General features: G+C 36.3%; 1 protein-coding gene across 5 annotated transcripts in view; it reads right to left on the reverse strand.

Moving 5' to 3' along the window:
- Nucleotides 1-10351, reverse strand: part of jarid2a (jumonji and AT-rich interaction domain containing 2a) — a 34573-nt gene extending 24222 nt beyond the window's left edge. For 4 of the 5 annotated variants that reach the window (XR_013823609.1, XM_079893795.1, XM_079893794.1 and 1 more), the window contains exon 1: nt 9748-10348. Coding sequence is in view for 4 of the 5 variants with exons in the window: in XM_079893795.1 (XP_079749921.1) it covers nt 9748-9792 (45 nt within the window). In the remaining variant the exon portion in view is untranslated. Of the gene's footprint in view, nt 1-9747 lie in introns of all 5 variants that reach the window. The other variant, XM_079893793.1, reaches the window with a different exon arrangement.
- Between the last annotated feature and the right edge of the window lie 4287 nt (nt 10352-14638).

Raw genomic sequence — 14638 nt, forward strand, 5'->3', positions numbered from 1 at the left:
TAAACGGGGTAAACAAGCCAAGCTTGTTCTCAATCATGTTCCCTAGTGTTGCACTGGCACTAAATGACCCACCAACAGGCTATTCGCAAGGGTAACAATACAATGATTCAGGGGGTTTTAAAGTCGTCATGAAACAGAATTTGCAATAGTCTTTTCTTTCCTATTGTGATGTATATAGCTGAGAGAAATGGCTTCTTGAAAAAGAAAAAAATTAGGATGGGACTTCATGTGTCATGTGTGTGACAGGTTGTCCCGCCCTCGGGCCAGTAAACATATAATCAGAGAAGAGATGTTGCTCGCTGCAAAAATGGATTTTGATTGAAGATTACGAGGGCACATAAAATATATATATATATATATATATAAAAATCATGTGCACAGATAAATCATTTATAATAAATATTGATATATTCCATAAAAAAAAAGAATTGTCAATTTTGATTTCATGGTGACTATAATTCCAAAGATTCCCAAATATATTTTGAATAGGATGAGGATGTGTACATTTTTCTTATTTTGTTCAAAGATATAGCACTGCCCATAGGAAGCTACATAAGATATTTGCATGTTTCTCAGAAAACAAAATAAGTGCAATTTACCCTGATCATCCAATAGAAAAAGTTTACATGATCTATCGTGTTTTGCCTTAATGAGTATCAGTAAACATTTTCACTTGTAATAGTTGTGTATAAGCAAAAAAAAAAAAAAAAAAAAAATAGACCCACTGCAATCAGCATAAGAGCACCATGCTTTCATGAAGCCAGATTTTACATTTTACACGTGATGTATTGTTATCACTATACATGGGACTTATTTTAGCAAACTGATCCTGAGAGCAAGATTCGTAATCATGCTGCCCTCCCCCCAGTGATAGCAATGTGAAAACCGTGTGATGATTAGGACGATGTGAAGTGCTTGACCTCAGTTTAGGGCCTCCTCATGGCACACGAAGAAAGTGGCACTCGCTAGGGAACTTCGAGTAGCCATGGAGACGTCTTCCGCAGGTCTATTGTGGCGGCCATGTGAAAGTCCCTGTCAGGGTGAACTCAAAACGATATGACATTTCGCGAGCGAAGGCCAAGCTCTATTATTTATGAGATTATGCAAGTAGGGTCCCACAGAAAGAGACACTAGAAAGTGGAAGTCAATGTCAATAGACTGCCAGACAGAAAAGGAAATGCTTTTCTTATAATTCGAAATCTCATCTGTACTTAACATTGTGGTTTAAACATAGAATACTGAGGCAATAATAATCATTTAAAAAAACATAAAAAGTCAGCCAAGCAGTTATGGAGGAATAACTGATGATTCAAAAGTTGTGGTTGGTAAGATTTTTCAAAGAATTGTATAAGTATTGTGAACTATTACAATTTTAAATAATTATTTTTTATTTAATGTTTTATAATTTAAATATAATATACATATATTTTAAAATATGAAATTAAGTGATATTATGATGTTAAATGTAATTTATTCCAGTGATGTTAAAGATACATTTTCAGCATCATTAGGCTACTCCAGTCTTCAGTGTCACATGATCCTTCAGAAATTAATCTGATATATGCTCATTTGATGTTTTTATTATCAATGTTGAAAACACTTTTGATCAATTTAATGTATCGTTGATGAAGAAAATACAAAAAAACTTTTAAACAATGATGTATTATAGATAGATAGATGGATAGATGGATAGACAGACAGATGGAAAGTGAGGAATTAAATGCACAGGGGTAAAAAGGAAACTAAATGAGTAACAGATGAACTTATGTGGTGAATCTGGCACACACAAGGAAACAATATACAAATACAGGGAACAGGAACAGAACAGAACCAACACAATGAAACTAAGCAGAACAAAGCATAATCCTGACAGTGCATTACTGGAGGACAGACGCACTCGGATTTATGGCCAAATTCACTGTTTTTATGCCAGCACAAGGTCCGTTGCCAAATACAGAATGAGATTTGCTTACTTGATGCTTGTAAATCGACAGTTAAGTGAATGATTCTAGAATATCCGGGTCCATTATTTGATCAAGGAGCCCTGACACACCTCATAAAAGAAATGCAACAATATAATTCCACTATTTTCACTAAACGTGCCTGTTGTGTTTATATACTCAATCCTCTAATGTACAGTGTATAGAATTTTCCATTTAAGGTAAGAACTAATATCAATACGTTAATCACAGATGGTGCATGAGTCCAATATCTCCAAAATCAATTAAACATAAGATTCATGTTGCTCATTTAACTGTCATAATCAGTTCCTCTGTGAAAACGGCCTCATATGCATCCTCCTTTTAACCACATCAGTTTGCTATTTGTGTCCGTGTTGCTCCGGGCAGCTCTTACAATTACACCAGCATCTCTCACCACACACATCTCTAAGTCATGTGCTGGTTTTTATTACGCTACCAGCAACCATGTCAATTATTGATAAAGGTGTATTGTGTCTAAACTCACGTGGATAAGTCTGTCACCGTAAGCACAATGCAGATCTTTCATGATAGCGACATATATCGGTTGAATTAGAGGACTTCACATTTGTTTAAATTTGGAGTCTATAATCCAAAGATCAAGTGAGGCATCAGAACAACAACAAATAGCAAACAGCATACAACAAAGGACAAAGTCAGAGGAATAATGGCAGAATAATAGGCTGCAGACTGAGGCCTGTTTAATTCTTGTGTGTGGGTTTGATTTGCATACAGATAACTTGTCAAACGCTTTTATTAAACATGATGGCTTTAATGAGTAATTACTCCCTTATGGATTGCACACACTTGAATCCAAAAGCAACTAGTGTTATAATCAGGAAAATTACTGAAAAAGCTTTAATCTTTACCTAAAGTTTAGCACAGACGTTGATTCAGACAGAGCATTAGTTGGGTCTGGGAGCGCTGCTTCACACAGATCAAATTTAAACAGGGCAACAAGAGCAGACGGGCTGAGGGCCAGCCTGCCAACACATCGAATCTGACCTTGTTTACCCATCTGTCTCAGACCGATCACTGGTCACTCATACACATGCACACAGCTAACTACTACTAATGTTAACAAAAGCAAGCTGGCTTGAAAGAAAAAAAAAAGATCTATTATTTACCCAGGACTAACAACCTGACATTAAACCAACATCGACTGGCCTATCAACACGGTACACGCAGGTGTTCGATTATAAATGATGACTGGCTGCGCTCTCAAGAAAATTTCCCTCCGATAAGCTTCTCAAATAAGCCAGTCAACAGCACTCAGTCACACCTACTCCATTGACAACACGAAAGCTTTCCATTTCTGAAAAGCTACACGAACTGAAAATAAATTCACAAAGATAATGAGCAAAAACTGTTCCAACCATAAACAGAAGTGCATGATATTATGCCCTATATTGGTTATCAGTTGTTACCGTTAGATATCGGATATCTATCATCAATATCGGATATTTAATTGTTGTTGCATATTTTAGATTGTAAATGACATTTGCCATCATCTAGATTTAACCCTTTTAAAGCCATTTACATTTCAAGAAAAAAGTCAGAATTGAGAGATATAAACTAATAAAGCTACAATATGTAAGATTTTTGTAATAAAACATTCAAAAATCGCTTGCATAGTGTGATATATTTCCTGCAGTTGTGTACTTACAATATCCCAAAAGTTCCCAAAGAATTTTAATTTCAGAGAAATTCCAATTTTAAATAATGGCTCGTCCCGGTCGCCCTGTCCCACTTGTCGCCTGTCAATGACGTAATATCCGCGTTATCCCTGGTTTCTGCTTGTACTGCCATAGTAACCATGGCGACAGACGTGGACAACTGTGTTACGTCTAGCGGCACGCTCACGCTGTTGTTGTTTCGTTCAAACATTATGGACCATGGCAAGAAGACTTTGAGACAAAAGGAGAACTAAAACGAGGATCAATATCAGCGTGGCGTTTTCGAGATGCCGAGAGCTCCACGTCCGTGACAAACTTTGACTTAACAGAGACGCGCAAATGTAGCGGTGAGCAAATGTACATAAAACTAATCAATGTTATATAGCTCAACATGATGAAATGTTAGAATATGATCAGTATGTTATTCTAATGTTGATCTAGCTTACTGCTAGTCTCATACAGATAAACTAACACACAGAATAACATTATAACTTTCAACACACTCAAATGCAGTTTAGTGTGATAGTGTAGACCAAGTGAAACAGCACTGCGTTACCTCACAAGTTTCATTTATGCAATGTATGCAATTATTCAATTATTCATGTATGCAATTGTGATTGTCAAAACATTTGGTAACTAAATAGAATTTTTTGAAGTTTAGTGACAACAATGTTTACAATGTACAATGACTGGTAGGATACAGTTTTTATTATTGCTTGACAAAATTTCAAGATTTCAATTCCATTCTTGTGATTTGATTCCGATTTTGATTCAATATTGACTAATTTGGATACATGTTTATTTTAAATTTTATTTAAAAAAATAATCTCACCTAATGCTGTAAACATAGAGGGCCCAATCTGATGGTATTATTAAAGGTTAAAAATAGGCGCTGATATCTCTTATTAGCAATCGCGACCTTCTTCATACCATAGCCATGTTAAAAAACATCAATGTATTCACTCATCCATAAACATTATTAGATCCTTCGGTATGACGGCAAGTTCCATAATTCTGCTTGTTCTGCGTCATCAACATACGCCTTTGTTATTGTAAGAGGTTAGTGAAAAAATTACATATTGTACCTTTAACTCACAATTCTGACGTTTTTCTTGCAATTGCGAGTTTATATCTAGAAATTCTGACTTTATTTCTCGCAACTGACTTTATGACACGCAATTGGGAGTTTATATCTCGCAATTCTCAGAAAAAAAAGTCCGAATTGGAAACAAGCTTCCATAGAACGGTGCATTTGCATCTGCAAAAATCTCTTTGTTAAAGCCCAGACTATCCCAATAAAAAACTATGAACAAAGCATTATTCATTCTCCCAAAAGTGCATAAAGAATAACAGAATACTTAGTCTTCTTCAAAAAAACTGCTGATCTTTATGCTTGCATTGCAAATAAATATTTTGGTCTTCCCATGGTTCAGCGCTGTGCCACACAATCTTCACTGACTGTACAAACACAAAGGACTCAATGCACAGGGGAGTTCCCACAAGCGTCGCTTCCTAGAGGTTTGCTTATCAAGGACACTGTGTTTCCAGTGACAGCATCCTCTACACATTCACCTAGCTGTGAAGACAGATTGCTGCAGACGGAGCCAAGGAAGCAAAGACCCACCCAATGACAATTCCCTCTCCTGCCATGACAACAGGAGAATGCCAGTGGCAAACCTGGCCGCTTAACCATATGCACTTCCCTCCCTCTCTTTCCATAGACATGAGCAGTGTTAAACAATATGCTTGTACTGGGATGAATTAAAACTAATTTAAAACTCAATAAGCTACTACCATGCATGACAGCGGTATGAAGTCTCAAGAGACAACAGACAGTGGAGTCACCTTGTATACTGATTGTCACCCATGTTTCAATACACTAAACGTAGCAATATTTGCTCATCAAAGTGTTGTTGGAAGCCTTTAAATAGGCTACATCAAATAGCTATTTATGACATCTATAGTATTATCTCTCAAGAAAACAAACAGCCATTAAATCAATAGAGAATAGCCAGACACATTTCTTGATAAAAACATCTCCTGATAATAACATTGCAGCAATAATTGTACTCAGTTCAGCAAGCCCATTCTGATACAATATGTCTCCTTGGAGTTTGGGATGACTGCATCAATTAGTGCACAGCTGGACATGTCTGAGACGGAGGGATGAAGCAGCCATTACAAGCTTCCTGCAGTTTTTACATCATCCTTTGTTTTATTTGAGAGTTGTAACACAGCCACAAAATTTCATTACACAGATAAAATGCACTGAGGCTGTACAACTGTAGAAGACGACACAAGCGATATTAATAATTTCCTTTGCTCATTTATCAACTCATTACAGCTGAATATTATCCAGTGGTTTAAGAGTTATTGATTAAAGATGGATGTGTCTCATGAAATTATTCATTCAATTCAAATTATTATTATTAAATAAATACATTTAATAATAATGTCATATTTATTTCATTATATGTAATATGTTATAACAATATTTAACATATGTGATTATTAATTTAGCCATTATTTCAGTCTTCAGTGTCACGAGATGTCTAATATGCTGTGTGTGTGTGTGTGTGTGTGTGTGTGTGTGTGTGTGTGTGTGTGTGTGTGTGTGTGTGTGTGTGTGTGTGTGTGTGAGAGTGTGTCAGTGTCTCCTAAGTCTTTAAATTCATAAAAACATTAACTTTTAAGTGAACAAATGAGTCAGCACATTTAGCAGTACATAAATCAATAACATCCAACTGCATGTCAATTCTTTTGCTACTATGTTGGATTACCAATACAACCTTATTTAACACTTTATTTTACAGTGTCAGCGTTTCACATTATTCGTGTTACTATCATTAATATAATAACAATCATATCTACATATCTATTCATTACTTATGTAAATACACAGTAAAATGGACAGTATAAAGTGCGACTAAGTGTTTCATTAGGACCTATTTCAAACCACATTAGCAATCATTAGGAGTGTAACGCTACACAAAGCTGACGCCTTCGGTACGCCATGAGAGTATCGCGATACGTACCGTGAGTGGTGTATCGCGGTTCGGTATGACAATTGCTACACCCATAGCAATCATATATCATATGAACATAGACCAAAACTGCACTGAGACATAAAAAGCAATCCAGTGACTGAAGTGAAACCAGACTGTGACAAGTTAAAACCACATTTCGTCTATGTCAGTTTCAGGGATGAGGACCAAAAGTTTACAAACGAGAATGAAATCAGATAATCATCACCCTTATTTGTGATTAAAAATAAAAATGAATTGTAAACAGCCTAGCTTCGTTCTTCCCAGTTAAGATGCCCCACTAAACCAGTTATTCAAGATTTGCAATAAGAGTCAACATTTTCTAGATAAAAAAGACATTTTAAGTGAACACTTGAAATGAATGAGTCTATCTAGTGTTTGTAAATGTAGCGCTGCCCTAAACAGGATCAGTGTAGAATGGGCTTTAGTTCTCCATTACTGTGTGAAGCAAACTGATGCCAAGGATGAGTCTGAAGGAGCTATCAAATATCTCTGACTGCTGAGGCCAAAGAAAATGTGTGGGACACAAGAGCTTCCAGTTTAGATGGCCATCTCTGGCATGTGAGGCAGGCCTGTGCTCACTGTAAACACAGAGCGATATATATCTGCCAATTTCTGCTCTGTTGTCACATTAAATAGATTTGTTTTCACATATGGTGCTCGGGAGAAAGCGTGAAACATGATTTCTTACAGCCTTCCTAATTTCTACAGCCTGTTCATTTACACTACACTTCAGTAATGTTCCAATGATCCACAGTAATAGCGTGTGTTGTAACCTCACCTAATCCTGAATGACATTGTTTAATATTCTTAAACAGAAAGAACGAGATCTGATCTCATAATGGGAACTGTCACAGAGGAGTTACAGTGTAAATACAGGCATATCAACTCTGCTGCTGATTCATGCAGTCCTGATCAAAAATCTCTTGATCCCTGTGTAGATTTACTAACCGACCATATCCGGTTTGGCAAGAGAGAAGAAAGAATGTACAACATTCTTAGTTTCAATGTGCACAACAGGCTATTTATATTCATAGCCTTGCTTTTTCAAAAACAGTCGAGGTTTATAGCATATTCATGGAATTACCTTCATATTGAACCCTGATAGATTTCAGCATGAAGTGTTAAAAGTATGTTTGTGCTTGTGGCTTCACGTGTCTAAACATCTAAGCGACAGCTGTATTTGATCCACAGGATTGCAATGAATTACAGCGAATACCAACTAAAGCCAAGGCAGAGAGCTCCATACAAAGAAGCTATCATCTTTAAAAGGATCATTCCCAGCCTCATACAACCAAACCAAATGTTCAGAGCTTGTACTTCGAACCATGTGGCAATTAAACACCAGAGAATCAAGGTAAACAAAGACATCAGACTGCAACTGAATGAAATAGTAACCCTCAAATAATAACCGATTTTTGGATATACATTTCTTTCTTTCTTTTTTGCCTGAATGTGCTTTTAACTCTAGAAATGTTTGTCAAGATTTTGTCCATGCAGCCATTTTGTGCTGCAGTTTTCATATGGCCAAGATGCATTATAATGTTACCCAGATAAGGTTATATTCAAAGGGTATAGATCAGTGGTTCCCAACCAGGGGTTCGTGGCCCACTAGGGAGTCTCAGCAAGTTTCCAAGGGGGCCTCAAGGTGAATTAAATTATTCAAAACAAGGCAAAAGTAGCATTAAAATAAGCCAAAAAACTAAAATCAAGATATTTCTTATTTTAATTCACCCCCTCAACAGCTGTTTTTTCTTAGAAGTATTAAGATTCCCAGTGTCTTGGAAAACCAGGATACAAGAGGTAGGATAACTTTAAAAGTTTGTAGTTGAAAATTCATGTAAATGAATAAAATCTTACAATTTCATAAAGATTTTATAAATAATTTAAGTAAGTAACAGGCCTTCAATGGCTAAAATATTTCTCATCTATTCTTAAAAATACAAATCAAACAACAATTAATAATATTAATAGGTTAAAATGAATACAACCTATGAAATGGTGATGCTTCTTTCTTTAACATGTTCATGGCATGTGGACCTGAACATTTTACTACTATGAATTACATTTTTAATTAACATTTAATGGGCTTGAGTAGGCTTGTTTCATAGGATTTAATAGGCTTGTTATTTTAGTATCATTAAGATACTATTATCATTGAATGTTAACAGTTAATAATATCATTGAATATAAGCAGTTTCCATTAATATATTTTATTTGTTTTATTTTTGTATTTTCCATTTTAATTTTAGTTTAAGGTTTAGGTATTTAGGTATATAGTTTTTATTAATATTTCATCAAGTTAAACTAAAGGAAAATAAGAAATGTTGCCTTGGCAACTATCTGAAATAAAATAAGATAGCATTTTGTTTATTTATATAAAATTATAGTAAAAATAATCATTTTGTTACATAGCCTACACATCTGATAAAGTGACTGTAGAATGGGTAGGAGGGACAGTTTTAACATATATCTTAGCAATAAATAGGTCAGTCTGCTTACACCATCTAACCAGTAGTAGGTCAGAGACAGGCTGTAAACTACCTCAGCCCTTACCACAAAACAAGCATCTGCCCATGATTCGACAAGCTAAGTTCTTGTGACATTGAAAAACCGACCTACACATACAGAACGATGACCGCAAACACACACACACACACACACGACCACAAACTGACCACGTTATAGTCGAGAGACGGTCGTCTACATCGACTGAAGCTACTATACGACAAAACTGACAGTGGAAATCAACATAGCGACATGTCACACACGCCGTTAATGCGAAATGTAACAAGGTATACTTCAAAAGCCCAATGCATTATCTGGGTCAACAGTACGATTCACATCGGCCAGTCTGTCCTTAACCTCCAATTCAAATAGAAGATGGTTCATGCTCTGGTCGTTTATAACATCTGACCTAATTCTGTCAGCAGACCTGACGATAACATAACACAAGGCACAACAGCAATGTGATTAATGCAAATTACGAGGCAGCGGCCACAGAATTCGATGGTCACGCAACGAATTAAATGTCAAATTTGCACTTACAAATTTCTTTTGAATGATATTTCTCTTCGGCCTTTCCCTATTCATTTTGCCCTCCAGGTTGAATTCATTAAAGGTCAGACGGCCACATCAATTTTGATTATTAAAAAAAAAAAAAAAAAAAAAAAAAAAATCTTTTCGTTGTTGTAGCACGTGATTATTTAAATCCCTGGTAGCAAAATGTCGAGGTAGGCAGAGAATCTTGCGTCCCGGTCGATCGGCGTAGCCTGTCTTCTTTTCACAGTTCAAGAGACGAATGAGGTACAAGAATCCAAATCTAGAGATCCATGGCGATTAAAAAGGGTCAGTGTAAAAAAACAACGACAACATATCCACCGAAATGAGTCGGAGCAGCCAATCTTCCATTTGAAAGCTGAACGGCGTATTGTCAGGGCTCCCCGCACCACATTCTTGCAGTCAAAATAAAAGCCAGCTTCTGGCTTCCATTCTCGTAGGTTGTAATATATCGTTAACTGTTACATTATGCGGGTGCAGAACAGTCAAACAAACCAATTTGAAAAATCTGGAGTTGGGTTTTGGCTGCCGCTGTGCTCCCTCATATTGAGTGTACTCAGTGGCACCGATGTTAATGCGACCTAGTGGCGTCTTTCATAGGAGGCTGTGTCCTATCATTCACACTCAGCACGTTTAGCGGTACATTTGAAACAGTGCACGAATCTTTGCTTTTAACATTTTTCTTAACTTATTTGAGCTCTCTGAATAAATATCACGAACTAGTTTTTGACTGAGCTGCCAATTACTGAGTAAGAAGGTGCAGAAAAACAAAAATGCATAAAAAAGCATAACAAGTTCCATGTGTAGACAAAATAAACAGTTTAAGAGTCCTTTACATGTTATTAGAATTGTCATGAAGCTTAGGTGATTCACATGATCATAAACAACATTAGAGCAATGTCACTAGCTTGTAAACAATGAAAAATAATATACAGAATTGAACAAAAATCACTTTCATGTGTCTTGGTCGAGAGTCAAAATGCAATGAATTGACAGGTTGAAATTTGCTTGTAAGAAGTGTTAGTTTAGTGTTGCACATTATTTCTAACCAATAACATCAAAATGGTGAATAATACAGACATTTAAATTCCTTACAATTCACATGTAAACCCATGGTTTGATAAAAAAATTCAAATAAATATTAGCAGTTGCTAGTTCTGGAAGCCCACGCCCAGTATGCATTGTACTATGCTAATGTTGGTGAAATCAAGGAGTCTTTAAGGATTATAGCAAACCCCTCTCTGTGATAATCCAGGGATTATTTCTAAAAATAAACCCTGATCAGCAATCCTAGTATATGGGGATGAAATTGATGGGGTATTTTTCCCTATTGATGTGTTATGAGTGTCATTCATTTGAATTAAACAACAGAGAGAACTGTTGTGAAAATCAAAAGTAATTCATTGCATTCTGTTACAAGTCTGTTATATTTACATTTACATTAATTCATTGCAAGGACACTTAAAAAAAAAAAAGCGCAACTTACAAATAAAAAAAGAGACAACAATGTGCACAGTACCGCTGAGTTAAAAAAAAAAAATGTAGAGCAGAAGTAGAAAATTAGAGAAAAAATAACTAGCCTTTGTTTGCAATTACAGAGGTCAAACGTTTCCTGTAGTTTTTCACCAGGTTTGCACACACTGCATGAGGGATTTTGGCCCACTCCTCCACACAGATCTTCTCTAGATCAGTCAGGTTTCTGGGCTGTCGCTGAGAAACATGGAGTTTGAGCTCCCTCCAAAGATTCTCTATTGGGTTTAGGTCTGGAGACTGGCTAGGCCACGCCAGAACCTTGATATGCTTCTTACAGAGCCACTCCTTGGTTATCCTGGCTGTGTGCTTCGGGTCATTGTCATGTTGGAAGACCCAGCCTCGACCCATCTTCAATGCTCTAACTGAGGGAAGGAGGTTGTTCCCCAAAATCTCGCAATACATGGCCCCGGTCATCCTCTCCTTAATACAGTGCAGTCGCCCTGTCCCATGTGCAGAAAAACACCCCCAAAGCATGATGCTACCACCCCCATGCTTCACAGTAGGTATGGTGTTCTTGGGATGGTACTCATCATTCTTCTTCCTCCAAACACGTTTAGTGGAATTATGACCAAAAAGTTCTATTTTGGTCTCATCTGACCACATGACTTTCTCCCATGACTCCTCTGGATCATCCAAATGGTCATTGGCAAACTTAAGACGGGCCTTGACATGTGCTGGTTTAAGCAGGGGAACCTTCTGTGCCATGCATGATTTCAAACCATGACGTCTTAGTGTATTACCAACAGTAACCTTGGAAACGGTGGTCCCAGCTCTTTTCAGGTCATTGACCAGCTCCTCCCGTGTAGTTCTGGGCTGATTTCTCACCTTTCTTAGGATCATTGAGACCCCACGAGGTGAGATCTTGCATGGAGCCCCAGTCCGAGGGAGATTGACAGTCTTGTTTAGCTTCTTCCATTTTCTAATGATTGCTCCAACAGTGGACCTTTTTTCACCAAGCTGCTTGGCAATTTCCCCGTAGCCCTTTCCAGCCTTGTGGAGGTGTACAATTTTGTCTCTAGTGTCTTTGGACAGCTCTTTGGTCTTGGCCATGTTAGTAGTTGGATTCTTACTGATTGTATGGGGTGGACAGGTGTCTTTATGCAGCTAACGACCTCAGACAGGTGCATCTAATTTAGGATAATAAATGGAGTGGAGGTGGACATTTTAAAGGCAGACTAACAGGTCTTTGAGGGTCAGAATTCTAGCTGATAGACAGGTGTTCAAATACTTATTTGCAGCTGTATCATACAAATAAATAGTTAAAAAATCATATATTGTGATTTCTGGATTTTTTTTTTTAGATTATGTCTCTCACAGTGGACATGCACCTACGATGACAATTTCAGACCCCTCCATGATTTCCAAGTGGGAGAACTTGCAAAATAGCAGGGTGTTCAAATACTTATTTTCCTCACTGTATATATATATATATGTGTGTATGTGTGTGTGTGTGTGTGTGTGTGTGTGTGTGTGTGTGTGTGTGTGTGTGTTATATATATATATATATATATATATATATATATATATATATATATATATATATATATATATATATATATGTTACTTTTAAACATAATGCATTACAATATTGTGTTACTCCCTAAAAAGTAACTAATTTAGTTACTTAGTTACTTTTTATGGAAAGTAATGTTAAGTTACTTTTACATTACTTTTTTCTCATATTTTAATAAAAAAAGTTATATTTTTGGCAAATTTAAAATATGCTGTTGGAAATTTAAAAAATAATGTGTTACTTTACATGTTACTTGAAAAAAGTTAGAAGTAATCAGAAGTAATGCAAATACTCTTGCTTTACTCTTTGGTTTTAGAAACATTTTTTTAACTAAGTGTTTTTTTCTTCTTCTTCTTCTTCTTTTTTTTTTTTTTTTTTGCTGGAAAAAGTGCAAGATGGGATATTCCTGTGATTGTGAGGCTGAATATCTGCTGAAGTCTGTTCTTTGTCTTTCTACCAGGATGAACATTATCATTCAGCCTGAGCCAGAGGGCAGATAGACCTCTTTAATTGGAACAGCGTTAAAAATAACCTCAAGAGGTAGCAGGGGCATATCAGAGCACAAGTGCCCATTTCCTTATACACCAGAGACTTTTGGCCAGAGTTGTAAATGGCAAAGACAGGAAAAGCAAACTGCAAGAAGTTGGTAATGGTTTTGGTTAAATGATTAAACCACACAGAACCACTATGGAAAAACATAAATCATTGAATTCATGAGGATACACTGAAATTATTAAGCTGATGGCTATTTAAATGTTCTTGTCTATTGAGTTAGAAATAAAAGGAACATTGTTGTACCCTTAGTTTTGTTAAATCACATGAGCCTGTTAAAGTCTGCAAAACAAGTGGTTGTCTGGTATTTTCTCCCAGTTCTAAAAAAAACTAGGGTTTTAAGTAGACTATGGTTGAAATAATGGGCCACCCTGCTGGCAGTGGAATCAGTTCATCACTTTAAAACATGCCTGTCCCTGGGGCAGAGTCCGACATGTAGGCTAATTGTGAAGCACTAGACTTTGAAGAGAAGTGCTCAGCAGAACAGAGAAGATTTTTGGTTGATTGCCAAACAAAGCTAACTCTCAAGGAAGTAGTTTTCATTAGAAAGAAAGGACACAATTCAAGTTGGTAGTGATTGATCTGCTTTAGATCCACATATGCTTGAAGGCTTGGTCAGATGTTAAAAGGAATTATGACCGTCTAGATTCTTTGGATTATTTATCCACTATCACCAGTAACTAATATGTTACCCCTATACACATATATGAGAGGTTACTCAGATATGACATTTATTGTGGCATATAGCAGATGGACAGGGTGTTTGAGCATTAATCCACCAGGCATCATTGTATTAGAGTACATCCAATCCTAAAATACCCAGTAAATAAATAAATTCATTATTATGCTCTTTGTTTAAGACAATACGTAATGAAAACATTTACTTACTTGCTAGAATTTCATTATGTTGAGATATTTGGTTGTTTATAATGCTGAACCTCTACACATGGATTTTCCAACAGATGGAGGCCACAGGAAAGCTGGAACTCTGTTAGAGCCATTAATAGCCTACTAACTGTTCTGGAATTAATGCAATGGCCCTCAGTACTGTCAAAGCCTTCAACATAATTTATGGCTTTAAAATCTTAATCTTTTATCAAATTCACCCTTCATGTGCTTGGCTCATCATAAGCACAATATCATTGCGATAGTGTTTTGAAAAACTATACTGGCATTCTAAGAGTTTGTGAATGAGAAGGAGTTTTTGATAATATATATGATAAGATTTTATATTTTTAGTGGGCTTATTAATAAATCTACTATGAAACATACAACAATGAA

The sequence above is a fragment of the Squalius cephalus genome (genome assembly GCF_949319135.1).
Source record: "Squalius cephalus genome assembly, chromosome: 15".
NCBI classification, from domain to species: domain Eukaryota; kingdom Metazoa; phylum Chordata; class Actinopteri; order Cypriniformes; family Leuciscidae; genus Squalius; species Squalius cephalus.